The following is a 16,333-nucleotide window of genomic DNA, read 5'->3' as shown; positions in this document are numbered from 1 at the left end:
CCAGGGTGAAGTGACTAAGGGGGCTGTTGAAAATTGCGACGGGTCAGTTTTTTCCATAAAACAAATGCATTGATTTAACCATGCAATAGCCTCAGAAATAGCAATAGCATAAGGCTGCTGTTTCAAAATCAAAGAATACATTTATTAATCAGATTTTGAATTTATGAGCAATGGCACTAGAGACAGCTATTTGCGGCTTTCAGCTCTCTCTCTCTCTCTCTCTCTCTCTCTCTCTCTCTCTCTCTCTCTCTCTCTCTCTCTCTCTCTCTCTTTACAACCACAAAAAGCAAGCAGGCTCGGAAGCTGAACTAGGAAACCTTGTCCTGTCTATCGAACACTCTGCTCCATTTCAGTACTATGGACAGCGCCGCACCTACACATGCACCCTCTACCCACCATAGACTGTATATAAAGATGGACGACATGACAGCTCCCCGAAAGTGAAGCCAAAACATATTGATTGATTGGCCAACCTGGTGGCTGGCTGCAGTATGGGTCATAAAACAAATGCAAAAAATGCCAACTCATTTCTGGGTTTAGGACTCATTCCTGCTGCACTATATTGATTTGTTGAACAGATTTTGAACTAAAGGTATTAAATGAATGCAGTGGAGTAAGAAGTACAATATTTACCTCTGAGATTTAGTGGAGTAGTGGCATAAAATGGAAATACTCAAGTAAAGTACAAGTACCTCAAAATTGTAGGAAAGAGAGATGACTGGTTGCTCTGTACACTCAACCATAGATCGAAAACGCGTCGGGTCCAAAATATTAGAAAAAGTAACAACAAGGAAGGAAATATTGAAAAGCCTTTATGTGGCGGGAATCATAAAAAAGCCAACATGTTTTGACCACTGCAGGCATTTAAAAAAAACTCAACATTGTACATGAGTAAATGTACTGAGTTACTGTTTATGAGATAACATAATACGTAATCCATCATTGCGATGGACCTTGTAATTATGAGATAATTGTCTTGTGATTATGAGATACACATCTGCTAATTATGAGCTGGTACGATACAGAAGTCCTAATTGTATTAAATAATTACCTCAGTTTTTTTTTTTGGTGAATGCAACATGACTCTGTATATTTTCATAAGATGCCACATGTTTTTCATTCATTTTCTTGCCCCACTGCCGTTATGTAGCACTAACCCCGACTGCTGCGATGAAATGACAGCTGTTAATGAGTCAGTTGTATGATCTAATCGGTGTTGCTGTTACCTGACATGCTTTACATACGCAAACACACAGTTGTTCAGGGGGCTTTGATATTGCTTGTTTCAACTCGGCGGAGTAACATCATGTCACGTTTGTCTCTGGTTCCCTGCAGGTTCACGTGGGCACCTCCCATCAGGAGCAAAGGGTTGTGGGATATCTCACATGTACGCACCTCCACGCCATAGAAGGTACAGTTACATGTTTTCCAATCTCTCTTTATGTCTCCCAAACACACACATAAACACAAGTAAATGCACACATGAATGTATTTATGGGATTTCCAAGACATTGCACACAACATCTCAACTCTGTGTGTGTGTGTGTGTGTGTGTGTGTGTGTGCGCGTGTGTGTGTGTGTGTGTGTGTGTGTGTGTGTGTGTGTGTGTGTGTGTGTGTGAGCGTGTGCGTGTGTGTGTGTGTGTGTGTGTCTTTATGATTGTCTCTCTTTTGAACAGCCAGATAGTACAACCATCCAGCTCAACACACAGCCCTGCATGTGTGTGTTTGTATGTCCAGATAGCTAGATAAATGGGCGCATCAAAACCTCTGCGTGCCTCCTCCTGCTGTTCCCATGGCGACTGGCTCAAGCTGTTTACGGCGTCACAGCCCTATTTAAAGCCTCCGGTCGATGCCTCCCTCATTTTTTACCAAAGACACATCTCCCCCTTTAGCCTGCTATTCTGAGCTCCTCCTACGCTTCTCTATGGTCTAAATATAGCAGCGCCAGGGCTGTTTCTAAAGATACATCAAACATAAAGCCTTCAAGGGGTTGGGGGGGGAGACAGGGAGCAAAAAGGGGGGAGGCGCACAGAGACCTGATTCTTTTCTGAGAGGAAGGAGTTGTATATTAGTAATTTTTCCTGCTTGAAGGCAAGATGCATGATGCAGTGTGATCGACTAAATATACAGAACAAATAGTGAACTTAATACTACACTGACTGCAGGGGTAAACCCTTTATTTTGATTTGCAAGTGCAGTGTGTCAGTCAGGCATTGCTATATTTTTGCATGCTGTTCTCCTCCTACGCACCTGTCGTAATGACAGCACTCAGGTGTGTAAAAGCTTTACTTGACAGAGTTCTGGTAGTAGCATCAGTATAGTAAGGATTTCATCAATGTGCGTTTTACAGTTTTTGAAATTAGAATTTATTTTGATCTGTAAATAATTACACAAAAGTAATTAAGTATATCAGAAAACCATATAGAGAGAGGAAGAGAGGCCCTTAAGGTGGACCCTATGGGGCCTTATTCCGGTAATCATATGTATGGTAGTCAGCAACGAGAGACAAATATTTTTTTGATCCAGTTTGAATTGCGCCATGAATCACACATATGATGTTTGTCAATTCAAAACATAATTTTGCAAGTCAAGAAAGTCTCAGTTTGTTGTATGTTTGTCGTAGTATCATTTTGTTTAGTGTGAAACTGCTCAGTGAACTACATCTCTCATCTCGGACAATAAACGTCACCAACACTAGCTAGCTAGCTAACTTAGCTATGTTCCACGTACAGATGAAACGTTATCTGACCTGATGTGTTTTATCCAGCGACTCCTGCAGTGTGTTCCAATCCACGTACTTCCAGAAGTACACTTCAATGTAGTGCACTGTGTGCACTCTGTACTTGCCTGAGTAGTGCGTGAATTTCAACGGGGTAGGGTCGTCTCAAATCGAATACTCTGCGGCGCACTGACCGGAAATGCCGATCGCAACATTTCACCGCGGCTCGATACACGCCAAAATATCTTCTTCTTCTTTGGGGTTTTACGGCAGCTGGCATCCTTTGTGTTGCACTGCTGCCTCCTTCAGGTTTTACCCATCCACTACCCGCCAAAATATCTGCCTGCTTTGTTGATCAAGAATACACAGAAAATGAAAGCAAATGAGTAGACGTGAAACGTTATAACCAACATCTATAAGGCACGTTGTTCAGCACTGCAAAAGCTCCTGCATCATCTGCCACCATTTTCACATGTTTGAATAGTGGACGTGGTCACGCCCCTTCCGCTACGTAGCCAAGATGGCGACAATTGAGTGTGAAAAGTGTCCAGCTTTCCACACTCAAAAATTTGAACGTTTTGAGTACAACGCCCGGGTACTTCGAGTGCACTGTATTTTGCCGTACTTCACAGTGTGAATGCACTTATGCACTCAAAATAATAAGTGGAAGTACGGAAGTACGCGGATTGGAACACACTGCTGGTCTTTTTATCAGCCAGGAAGAGAAATAACGATCAGACCCGTTGCTGTTGTGAGTTCATCCCAGGAGGAAACACACAGGCATCGTAGCTTCAGACAGAGAGATAGATGCAAGATGCAAATAATGGAAGCCGTGCTGTTTGAGCAGCTTGAACATGTTTTTCTAACCCGATATAACCATTAACACACATTATGATGGGAAATTATATTAATATGTTTACCACGAAGCTCCACCGTATAAGTGACACATCATGATTTGTTTCCACTGGTATATAACACTTTGTCAGCCATTTAACTTCTTGGTTGTAAATCCCTAAATTTATGTATTAATTGCATTAATGCAAAAGTTTTATAGTGCTGAGAGCAATGGAGTGACGGACAAAAGAAGGCGGCATTGCTCATTTGGATTTGGCGGAGCCTCTGGAACAAAACCGTTAGGCTATGCCACATTTGATCGTCGGGAGTTAGACTAAATAACTAATCATGCTTATTGCTTTGGCACTTTATTAGAATAGGATTTTTGTTGAGTTACAAATATATAAATTATTTTATTATTCATCTCTTAAATAAACATCATCCAAGTTTTCCCTCACACATAAGTCTTCACACACAGAAAGCCAAGCTGGAACAAACAAACATGCGCACACACACGCACACACACACACACACACACACACACACAAACACACACACAAACACACACACACACACACACACACAGGCAAATGTACAGCAAACACGCCCCCACAGCCCCCAGCTTCATTTATCTCTAAGTGATCCAGTAACACAAAAAAAAAAAAAAAAGAAACATTTCATTTCACATGTACTCGAGCTGGAGCTGAGAGTAATCAAAGCCAAAGCCACCTACTCACCCACCAGTATCTTGACACCTCTTTGTTTCTTACACTCTCCACTATTCAGCTGTTATTTCTCTCTCACACGCTCTCACCTACCGCCTCCCTCTATTCTCCTCCTCCTTTCTCTCTCCAACTCCAATTTATCAGATTTCCTGGCAGGAGTGGACAGAAGAAAACACACTGCCAATGCAAAATAACACCATAAGTGACTTGATATCATGCCACTAATATTAGCAACATAATAGACACGCTTAGTAAATAACTGTGATTAAGTAAGGAAAGAAACAAAAAGTCAGGGACAGTCTTGTGCAGTTTGTACTTACGGTATAACATGTGACTGTAGCCTACACCATTTATACATATCAACTATGTGCAGTAAAAGAATGATAGGCAGCATATTGTGAAACTTAACATTTAGCTCTGGGTGAAAAAAGACATGATAAACCAATATATCTTTATTAATAAATTAACACTGATCCCTATACCACAGAAGATCTTCATTACTATAAATGATGTCACTGCAACGCATAGCAAACCTACATTAATTTATTTTTTGGCCATTTGGGGGCAACATGCTGTAAAGCTTAAAAGTTATTATTATCTCCATCAGGCGTCATCGGAGATCATGCGTTCAGTCGTGTCTGTCTGTCCATGGCTAATCTCGTATACTACTGGACCCGTCAGTCTAATATTTTTTGTGCTCATTTATGACTGTATGCTCAAGGACCTCTGGTGGTTGCGGTGATTCACACTTTTTGAAAAAAAATATTTTATTGACAGTTTCATACCATCATTGACTGCTGAGTCCTCACTTCTCTTAATCAACCAGTGGGGGCCGCAAGTGATCAACAACTGCTTCAGTAGCAAAAGGCATTTCCGGTTAGGCTGAAAACCAGCCTTTCTGTTGCAGGCCACATTTTCATGTCATGGTCATGGCTCAAAAACTGACATCCATAGAAAAGTCTGGTCTTATTTTGAACCGGAGCATCTGCAGATTAATTCCATGCCTGATATGATATGATCCGTACTGAAGTTAGGCACGACAAGAGATCAATAAATCCCAATTGACAATTTTTGTAAGGGGGCCGTGAGGGTCAATTGAGTGTGATACAACTCTTCTTTGTTTGGGAGAGGAGACGGAGACACACCAGGCAGAGATCTGCACTCTACGGCTGTAGAAGTGTCTTTGGGGAAGATACTGAACCCCAAATAGCTCCTGAAGGCTGAGCCATCGGTGTGTGAATGAGTATTTAGATTAGATCCTGATGGGCAAAGTTGGCACCTTTCATGGCAGCCTCTGCCATCAGTGTATGAATGTGTGTGTGAATGGGTGAATGTTGACATGTAGTGTAACGCGCTTTGAGTGGTCAGAAGACTAGAAAGGGGCTATAAAAATTACTTTTTAGTGCATTATTATATTATTATAATATATTAGCAAACAGTTACATTTTTACACATCCAGCAGACACAAAGCAATTACCATTTGTTTGGAGTAAATCCTGATATTCACTCTCATTTTAGCTCTTCTTTGGTCTCCACCAACTTCTGGGGTGAATATCTGCCTCTTTAGATGCTAAATGTTCCACTATGTTCACCATCACAACTTTTCACTGAGAACTGCTGCCTGTTTCTGCTGTAAACAAGACTGATGAGAGGAGTGATAATGAACCAATTGTGGGCCATAAATCCAAATCAGCTCTGTAGACTTGGTGATAATTCTCTGTTGGCTTGTTACTACAAGCTACCCGTCTCTAATTACACAGTCATTTGAGCCATTGTTCATGTAAAACTATTGACTAGTGCAGCTTTGAATATCAGGAATGTGTAGTAAGCGTAATAGCATGTAAAGCAGTTATTATATGTATGTATGACAGTGATATGGTATTATTATATCATGTCATATACTGATCCGTTATGTTGTTTAGTAGAGTTTTGCCTAATCCAGATCAGGGGTTTAGGGATATAGGGATTGTGTATGTTGTACAAATTGTAAAGCTTTCAGAGACATTATGCTGGGTTGTTGTGCTCTGTTGCGTTGTCCTGTTGTGTTGTACTATATATCATTATATACTGTATCATATCATATTGTATCACATCCTGAAGTGTCATATTGTAGTATATTATATTTTCGTTTCACAATTTATCACTGAGTACCGGAATATGCTGTGAGGTCTTTGGTAATACCCAGATCTGCTCCATCCTCTCTTACTCCCTCGGGTGTAGATCAGTTCAGGTCACTTTCATTCAGACATGCTTGGGTGACTTTATGGGAAACATTTTGTATTCATTTGCTTCCTCTCTTCTTTTTCCTCTGCTACCTCCCTCTCACTACTATACGCCCACACACACTGCACTGTCTACCAGGTGATGCATCTGTACGCTGTGAGCAGCTGGACCTGTTGCTCCAGTGGGGAGCTGAGTTTCGCCAATCCACATCCCAACCACCTGAAGGAGAGAAGGTGCTGGAAGATCTGGTGGCCTTCGATGTCATCCTGGGAGACCTCAACTTTGATAACTGCTCCTCAGGTATGCATTTATCAGGGCTGAATATTCTGAACTTTTTAACTATTTTATTTCATGCCAATCAGTTCACACACCAACATGATGGAGGTTTCATCTCTCAATATCTCTTCCGCCCGGATAACATATAAAACCTTAGAAGCAGGGAGTCCATAATGTATAATTTATGAAAGTATATGTAAGACCTCTTATAGCTCTGATACAGGATAGTTGCATGGTGCCAGGGCTTTTACAGTGGAAACTAATAAAATATTAATACATGTACCATTAATGGTAAAAGCTTGAAGGTGAACTACAATGTAGAAACACATGACTCATCAGTAACACATTAAAGGGTAACTTCGTTATTTTTCAACCTGGACCCTATTTTTCCTATTATTGTTTTTGTGTCTAAGTGGGGACAAAAATTATTGAAATTGGTCCAGTTCTGAAGGAGTACGCTGCAGAGGTAATCGCTCAGGGCAACCCTCACCGTCATTTCTCCCGATTTGACTGTTATCAGGCCATTAAATAGGCGTATCAGTCGCTATAGGCACCATAGACGTGGTCATTAGGGGCCTACTACATGGCAAAAGTGAAAGTTAAACTTAAGAGCAACACATTCTAACATGTAAAACTGAATGAAATGTCACGTTTTGAACATGAACAAAAAGGCTTCTTTAGGTTTAGGCAAAAAACTAGAACTTCTTTAGGTTTAGGCAATAAAACTACAACTTCTTTAGGTTTAGGTAAAAAAACTACAACTTCTTTAGGTTTAGGTAATAAAACTACAACTTCTTTAGGTTTAGGTAATACAACTACAACTTCTTTAGGTTTAGGCAATAAAACTACAATTTATTTAGGTTTAGGTAATAAAACTACAACTTCTTTAGGTTTAGGCAATAAAACTACAACTTCTTTAGGTTTAGGTAATAAAACTACAACTTCTTTAGGTTTAGGTAAAAAAATTACAACTTCTTTAGGTTTAGGTAATAAAACTACAACTTCTTTAGGTTTAGGCAATAAAACTACAACTTCTTTAGATTTAGGCAAAAAAACTACAACTTCTTTAGGTTTAGGTAACAAAACTACAACTTCTTTGGATTAAGACAGTGTATTTCTAATACAATCAAATAGAGAATTCTTACTGACTATGTTGGATCGTCATGAAATCCAACAATCAGATAAATCTATCATGCATTTCATTTCATTCATTTAATTTCATTCATGCAATTTTGTGGAGGTGGAAGTACATATTAAATTTACCCAGACAACAATGCTCCACATTATATGGTTTCCCAGTCATTCACACTTACTTACTTAGCACTCCCTGTTCCCAGGTAGTAATTACTGAGAAAGAAGATTCAGGGATGTGTTTCCTTTTTAATGTTTAGACTAAAACTGTGACTGTGTGTAAAATTGTACTGTATGTGTGCTCTTGTGTTTTTTTCAGAGGACAAGCTAGAGCAGCAGCATGCACTTTTTACTCAATACAAGGACCCATGTCGCCTGGGGCCAGGGGAGGACAAACCATGGGCTTTGGGTAACAAGACACACACACACACACACACACACACACACACAAGCAGAGTCACATGTCACCGTGGCACATCACATATACTGTAGTTCTAATCTATCTAATACAGGCATGCATTCACAGATAAAACTTTAGGAAAATATACATCAACACCACAAACTAATCCTCAAAAAGCGATGTTACATTACATTATGAAAGGCAGGTATGGCTATACACATATAACCTCAGTGGCTCAGACAATCTGGTGATCCATACAGTGCACAAAGAGCCGAGCAGAGCATACTCTAAACAGGCTCTGTCTGGCTAAATCAGGATGCACCCTCTGTGTGAATTAAAATGCACCCAGTACAGCGTGCTGATACATGGGCATTAGTGACGTAAAGACTGGAGGGTTTTGGTCTGGATGTGAAGCGTTATTTAGGCCAGCGGTATTTCGGGGACAGTGTGGGCAGGACAGAGTGAAAGGGCTCGTTTAGAGAAGAGCTTATTTATTTGGGCAGGGACGTGTTGCGCGGCGAGCCAGGGGAACAGATCTGCACCTCCCGTTTGGTTGCTGTTAGACAGGAGGGGAAGAAGGAGGCAAGAAAAGAAGAATGAATGAATGAATGAAAGAAAGAAAGGAAAGGGGAGAAAGCTCATCCCATTTCATAAAGCTTATCCAAAGAAGATTAGACCTAAATGAATACAACAGAGAGCCAGGCTGTCAGCTATTGTCACATATTGTACTGGCTGTGTGTCCATAGATTTCATGAAATGCGCTGAACTCTGAGAGCTGCAGTAATCTTCTAATGCTGACCACCCAGCCAGCCAAGTACACCTGCAGGGCTTGTGCTGCATTCAGATCACATGGGAATTATGGCTAGCCCCATGGGACCTCTTAATAGTTAAAAAGCAGTGACGTGGAAGTAAAATCGCACGTTTTGAAGTTGTAAGGCTTCAGCAAAAATCTTCTCCATTCATAGCATGGATGTATAAAGAGAACTGGATACAGCGTTGGAGGCGGGGCTCTGTCATTCCTATGAAAGTTGCTCAGTGGCACATGATGCCAAAATGGCTCGACTTCCAAATGGAAATGTACCCGGATCTTCTGGAGATCTTCCGCATCCATTGGGCCCATGGAGCTGGCGCAGTGGCGTCCGCTCGGCCACCGCCGTCACGCTGTCGTCCCGGCTTGTTAACTCCGCCTCCCAGCTCTCGCTCCAGCCTCGGTCTAGGGCTCATTCACATAAACGGAGGAAGGGAAATAACTCTGGATTCAGCTATTAGTGCATTTTACAACTTGTAGGACCTAATGATTTTAATGAGGGCTATTAGTGTGTTCGTACTGGGAAGTTGATTTACCTCAAAAAACATTAGCCGCTGAGTTACAGACATCTCTTTTCCAATGTAAGTCTATGGCAAAAAAGGCTTTTTGGGCTCAATGGCATCACGTGACGGACCCGGAAGTTGTAGTACCACCATTTGGCCGCTACAAAAATTGGCATCAATGACCGGCGCTCTTCCTGGGGGCTTGATTCATAACTGACGGGGCTCTTTTGGTGATGAGTTCATGTTTGCACATTAAACATGTCAAAATGTCAACCACAAACTAAAAACCAAAAACCAAATAAGTACAGTGGCTGTGGCTTCCCATGTATTTTAGAAGTTGGGGACAAAATATTTATTTTCTCTCCACACATATACTGCAGCTTGTTGGTGATGCCAGAATATATGAGGACAGAGAAACTGAGGTCATGTTAACCTACCTGAAAGAGGGAATCTCATGTATGTTGAGCTGAGCTGAAAGTAGCACAGCAGACACGCAGCAGCAGCAGTCTGTCGTCTGACGCCTACTTTTCATAAGAGCTCCCATACACTTGTGAATTGACTGGAGTTAACTTCAGAGTGCTTCTCTCTTCATATGAGGCGTTTTAAACACATCATCCAGCCTCACATCCTCTTCGTCAAAAGGATCTCTGAGTGCTCGTGTCTCTCTGGCTGTTATATTTCCCTGGTTGAGGACAGGGGATTGTGGTTTGAGGACCATAAAGACGGAGATATACAGTATAATGCTCTCAGAACAAAGTCTGCTGACGCCTCCTTTGCCACATCGAGAAAAGCCAAGGTGTACTTTTAGATCAGCTGTACTCAAAGGAAGAAGCTGGTCGTGATAGTGAGGGGGAGGATTGCAAAGCATACACTAGATCAATAAACACGGTGCAGAAATAAAACATAATGGCCATATTTGCAGGTATGCTGCTGCTGCAAACGAAAAACATGCAGTGGAGATGAAGAGTCAGCTCGTCTATCTGAATATTTGTCCTGACAATTGTTCAAAACATGACCCAGATTTCAGTCACATGCCTCCCATCTCCTATGCGACAGCACAACACAGAGGTTTGGTGTTTTCTGTAGTGAAAACAGGCAATGACTTTGACTGAAAGCATTACAGAAACTGTTTCAGAAACTTACAGACCCCCACCCACCACTTTCACACTGTCAAAACAGCACTTCTATCTGTGGGGGTCCATCAAGGAAGTAGCACTAGACACTAGTGGGATATAACTGCTACTTCATCCACACTGTGTTTGCAAAGTGAGAGAAAGTATGATAACGACTCTTCTCTTTTCTACAATGTTACTTCTAATGGGGGTATTTATTGAGGAGTGAAGAGTAGAGTGGACTAGAAACATGTGCGTCTGCCTGCTCAGTGAAGCATTTTAATATGTCATTCAACAGGTACTTTACTGGATCCCAGTGGCCTTTATGACGACGAGGTCAGCTCACCTGAAAGTTTACAAAAGTAAGTCCCACACACACTAACTTGGTTTCTTCACTTAGGATGACATTGCATTGACTTACGCTCATTCGCGAGAGACTACTGCTTCTGCATACTTTCAGCTACAGACACCATTTAAGCTTTAAATGGGTTACAAGATTTTGAACTATTGAATTTACATTCAGATTTCTTATATCTTTTACAGTTTTTGAATGATCACAGTTTAAGTTTTATGCTGTTTTCAGATTTGTTCTGAATTTATAATGGGTGTGTATTGGACGGAATGTCCAGAGCTAGAGTGAGTGACATCAGAGCTATAGAATGTAGAGGACCTTTAAAAATTTCTGTAATGTTTACGAACAAATTTCTCCCACTTCAACAACTTTCACTCGTCATACATAAAATTTAGGTCAAATTGTAGGAGATTTTGAGCTGATCGCAGTCATGTAACTATGGACTCAAACGGACTTACACATTTGGCTCTTGGATCCCCAAAGTGAGAGTAAGTCCAAGCAAATCCCCAATTGAACTCAATGTTAAATCAGATGAGAAATGTCGGACAGAAAGCAGACAAAGGCATTTTTCTAACCTGCTCCCATGATCACATTTTTGACTCTACACACATAAAACAACATCAATGCGTTGGGCAGAGTCTCTTCTCTCTGATGATAATAATATTTTGGCGATTGGACTCAAGGTTTTTTACTAGAAAGCAGGGATTTGACAGGTAGATTTGTACAAAATCAACTGTATGTCAGTTTGGATGTTGTCTGCCCCTCCCCTCTGCACTCCTGACTGACCCAATAACCACGGCAACCAGTGACAGACACACACACGCAGTGCTTGTGTGTGTGTTTGGCCTATAAATCTCAAATACTGTTACAACTACTATGACTACAACTACTGATGCTGCTACTACTACTACTATTACTACTGGTCTAACGACTTGTAGTTTTAAAGGTTTATTCCACCCAAATACTACTCTGTCTATCTGTCTGTGTCTCTCTGTCTCTCTGTCTCTCTTTCAAATTTATTCAATTCAAATTTACCGCTTTTGACAGTATTACAGTTTAGCTTCCAGCATTTCTAGCAATGTATTTCAGCTCTTAGCTTCTTTAGGTAATGCACTTCAGCTTCCAACTCTGCCAGTTGTACATTTCAACTTATAGGGTGTTCAGCAGTGCTATGCAATGCATTTGAGCTTTAACATTTTTCAGGCAAGTCATTTCACATTTCTGCATTTTCAGCAATGCTTTGCAATTAATTTCAGCTGTCAGCATTCCCACGCATTTTCAGCAGGAAATGTGTTATCCCTGACTGAAATGAATGAATGTCAGTCAGAAGCTGCTTTTATCTGCTCCACTGCAGGAATGCCTAACCGTATATGACACAGGCATTACAGTAGCTGCATTCTGCCAGGACTGAATGTGTAGGGATCATATTGACTCAATGCCTTCCACTATTTTGCAAAATATGTAAGATGCCACTAGAATGTAACAGTGCACAAAAGCAGAAAAATAGGCAGTAGTACAGTCAGAGGCAGCTCTCTGACTGCAAATGCAGTAGCAGGTTTTAGACTTCAGTCCCAGGATTTACACTGGTATTATCTTGTATCCTCTGACCTAAGCACTACTCTCCATGATTTGTGGTCTTCCTTTTACCAGAGATGGTAACATTATTTCTGTAATTCCCTTTGGATTGTTGTTGTTTTATTACTTTTTACTACCTGTGTTTGGACTGCAATGCAACTCCAGGGCTAATCCTTTATCTAAACTTCAATGTTCTGATCGTTTCCCATCCCTGTGTGTCTCTGTCAGAGTGATGGAGAACGAGGAGGGCAGGAAGGAGTACCTGGTGTTTCCTCCCAGTAAGAGCCAGTGTCCCGCCAGCAGTCAGAAGGGGAGGAAGATCCCACTGAAGGGAAACGGACGCCGGATTGACTACATGCTCTACAGCGACGAGGGCCTGCAGCAGGACTGGAAACTGGTATGCTTTAGTAGAAGATATATATCTTTGAAATCTTTGTTTTTCTCGCATGCCTCCACGGCGAACAACGAATCAAAAGACAGAGAAAAGTCTTGATGAATTGAAGTAAATGGGGGCAGCGTTTAACACCAGCAAAACTATATCAAAACATCTGTTTACAAACTCTCACACAACTCGTGCACGACAATCCGAGTCTCATTTATCCAGTCGTATGCTCACTTCTTCCCAAACACATGCATCTTTGATAAAAACCTGAATATTTAAAGACCTTCGGACACGCACGGATGAGTAGCGCGCCCGTGAGACTGTTTACACGGATGTGTTTTAAAGAGTAATGCTAAGCTAAGCTAACTGTCTCCTTTCACCAGCTTTATATTTAGCATACAGATAAGAGAGGTCTCCATATTCTCATCTAACTCCGGGCAAGAAGTCTCAGAGTTTATCTCATCCTGTATATATTCTATATTAATCTTGTTCCAGCTCTTCATCGAAGCTGTATGTTGATTGAAACTGAGTGAAATATTCAAACCAAAGCTTCTGGAAATATTTTAGATGATGTGTGCAGACACATTTCCCTAAATTTAGCCTGACATGTTTCTTTGGAAACTCTAGGATCTCTACTAGAAGTTAAAATAAAATTCTGTGGGTCTGAATTAGACACATAAAGTGAGTTTGTAATGACTGTCTTACATTTCCCACAACTCAGGTAATGCAGATATGAATATATTATTTAAATTTGATGACATTATCAGAAAGGAGCCAGTTGAGGTGGTTCGGGCATCTAGCACGGATGCCTCCTGGGCGCCTCCCTTGGGAGGTGTTCCAGGCACGACCAGCTGGGAGGAGACCACGGGGAAGACCCAAGACTAGGTGGAGAGATTATATCTCTACTCTGGCCTGGGAACGCCTCGGGATCCCCCAGTCAGAGCTGGTTAATGTGGCCCGGGAAAGGGAAGTTTGGGGTCCCCTGCTGGAGCTGTTGCCCCCGCGACCCGATCCCGGATAAGCGGTTGAAGATGGATGGATGGATGGACATTATCAGAATCAGAATTCCTGTTTCACCATCTTGAGCTCTATTCGTACGGGACTAGTATTACCTTGGGGCCTCTAGTAATTTGTAATAATTGCGGGGGTCGTCTGTCATCTTAATCTCGTGCAAATCTGCCATGTCTGTAATTTGTCGAGAAACAATTCCACCGTAAATTACATATCATATTCCGACAAACCCGGAGGTCATGTGATAATATCAGCCCTGTGCCCTCTCCCATTATTTCCTCCCAGGGTCACAATTCTCCCTTATTTCCCCACGATTTATGACAAATTCTCACACCTTTTTTTCCTTTTCGTTATCACAACCTGTTTCTGGCTCTGTACAGCGTGCATAAGCGCTAATGTTTCCACCTGGACGACAATACAGCTACACCTAATGCTTGCGACACAACGCGGTTTGAGCCGTGCTTGCCACTGGGTTCAGCGCACATTTTGGCAGCGAAAGGGTCTTTGTGAGTATTATATAAACTGAACCGGCCTGTAATATAATAATATTTAACATATTAAATATAAATAGGGCTGCACAAGAGCGCCACAGGTTTGAATCCAGCTTGGGGCCCTTCTGTGTGGAGTTTGCATGTTCTCCCCGTGTCAGCGTTCTCAGGTTTCCTCCCACAGTCCAAAGACAGGTTAGGTTCATTGTTGACTCTAAATGTCCCGTAGGTGTGAATATGAGTGTGCGTGGTTGTCTGTCTCTATGTGTCAGCCCTGTGATAGTCTGGAGACCTGTCCAGGGTGAACCCCGCCTTCGCCCAATGTCAGCTGGGATCGGCTCTCCAGCGTCCCCCCGACCCTGAACAGGATAAGCGGTTACAAATAATGGCTGGATGGATATAAATATCATATACTGTAATAGTTTTTAATATAAGTGGATGTTACACGGAGCCTTGACATCATATCTGGGGGATAATCAGTAAATCTGAGTAGAATACACTTTGCTTATCTCGCTCCCCTGGTAATGCTAGTCCCGTGTGAATAGCGCTTTTCATGTATCAAAAAACAATAACTCTGCTAATAGGGTGAAAACAGTGTGTTTCCATTCACAGAAACTTAGTGCACTAACTGTTGTGCCATTTTCTTGTCAGCAGGGGGGTGATGTGCCCTGATTAATTTCCTGGCAGCAAGACACTTGTCAACCCTCATTTTCCCGAGCCATGTGAAATATAACTGGAAGCCAGTGAAATGATCTCAGGAGAATGATTGACTTGTTAAAGGGATAAAAAGATTTGAAAGACATAAAAGCTAGAGAGGAGAACAATGAAAACACAACTCCACAAACTGGGGTCGGGGGGGGATGAGAGCAAAACTGTCATGGCTGCCTGTCTGTGTGAGGGATTGGAGAGGATCGGGAAACCAAATCACATCATTTACATAAAGCATCTCTCTCTCCTTCCCTCTCTCTGTCTGACTCAAACCACAGCCACCTGGTGCCACCTTGTGCCAGAATGTAGTTACTGTATAACATCACTTCACTTGACACTGACTGCCAAGTGAAGCTCAGCAGATAGATTGTTGTTTTGCTTCCTCATAAACAAACCTCAAACCTAATTTCTCTTTACACATGTTATTTCATCATGTGTTGTTTCCTGTTTATTCCCTTTTGGAGAACATGTGAGAGCAATCATGATTCAATCAAAAGAGATTCAAGTGCATCAATATTATATGATAAACGGTTAATATTCATATGTGTGATTTCACTTGCAGCAGTTGTAGTACACTCTAATCTGTAGAAAAACAGATCATATCCTGGCAGAAAATTACCAGTACTTTTTGCGTTAAGTTTACGGACATTTTCTTCAACCCTAAAATGGAAATATCTGTTGATTTACAGGACGTCCTCTGTACCATTTACAGTAACTTCTGTTAATCCTAAAACGGGAAATTCCATAAATTTACAGTATATCCTCCGTACCTAGCCAAATAGCTAGCCCAACCTTTACATTCTGGAGGGAAAACAGAGGCTAACGCTAGCATTTGTACGTTACCTATTGGTCTCTGCGGACCGCCTGAGGCTAAAACAGGGGCTAACTCTACCTGACGTCCACTGAAGTCTAAAATATAAGCATTGGTAAATTGTAAATAACAATACCAAACTTGCATTTGTCTCAAAATGAGTCAGCAAAATATTCCTGGTAACGTTAACGGTCGACAACAGCTGAACTAATCAGCAAAACAGCATTCTAACTAAAACGGTACTGAGCTAACGTTATAGCTTAACATAAATCA

General features: G+C 41.5%; 1 protein-coding gene across 2 annotated transcripts in view; it reads left to right on the top strand.

Annotated features, from left to right (window-relative positions):
• smpd3 (sphingomyelin phosphodiesterase 3) overlaps nt 1–16,333 on the top strand; it is a 76,090-nt gene that overhangs the window by 55,526 nt on the left and 4,231 nt on the right. For both annotated transcript variants that reach the window (XM_037767580.1, XM_037767579.1), the window contains 5 exons: nt 1,336–1,411; nt 6,642–6,803; nt 8,230–8,319; nt 11,032–11,095; nt 12,889–13,057. In XM_037767580.1, the coding sequence (XP_037623508.1) occupies nt 1,336–1,411; nt 6,642–6,803; nt 8,230–8,319; nt 11,032–11,095; nt 12,889–13,057 (561 nt within the window). The remainder of the gene's footprint in view (nt 1–1,335; nt 1,412–6,641; nt 6,804–8,229; nt 8,320–11,031; nt 11,096–12,888; nt 13,058–16,333) is intronic.

Source organism: Sebastes umbrosus, chromosome 4 (genome assembly GCF_015220745.1).
Source record: "Sebastes umbrosus isolate fSebUmb1 chromosome 4, fSebUmb1.pri, whole genome shotgun sequence".
NCBI lineage: Eukaryota > Metazoa > Chordata > Actinopteri > Perciformes > Sebastidae > Sebastes > Sebastes umbrosus.
This window is presented reverse-complemented; position numbering and strand designations above follow the sequence as displayed.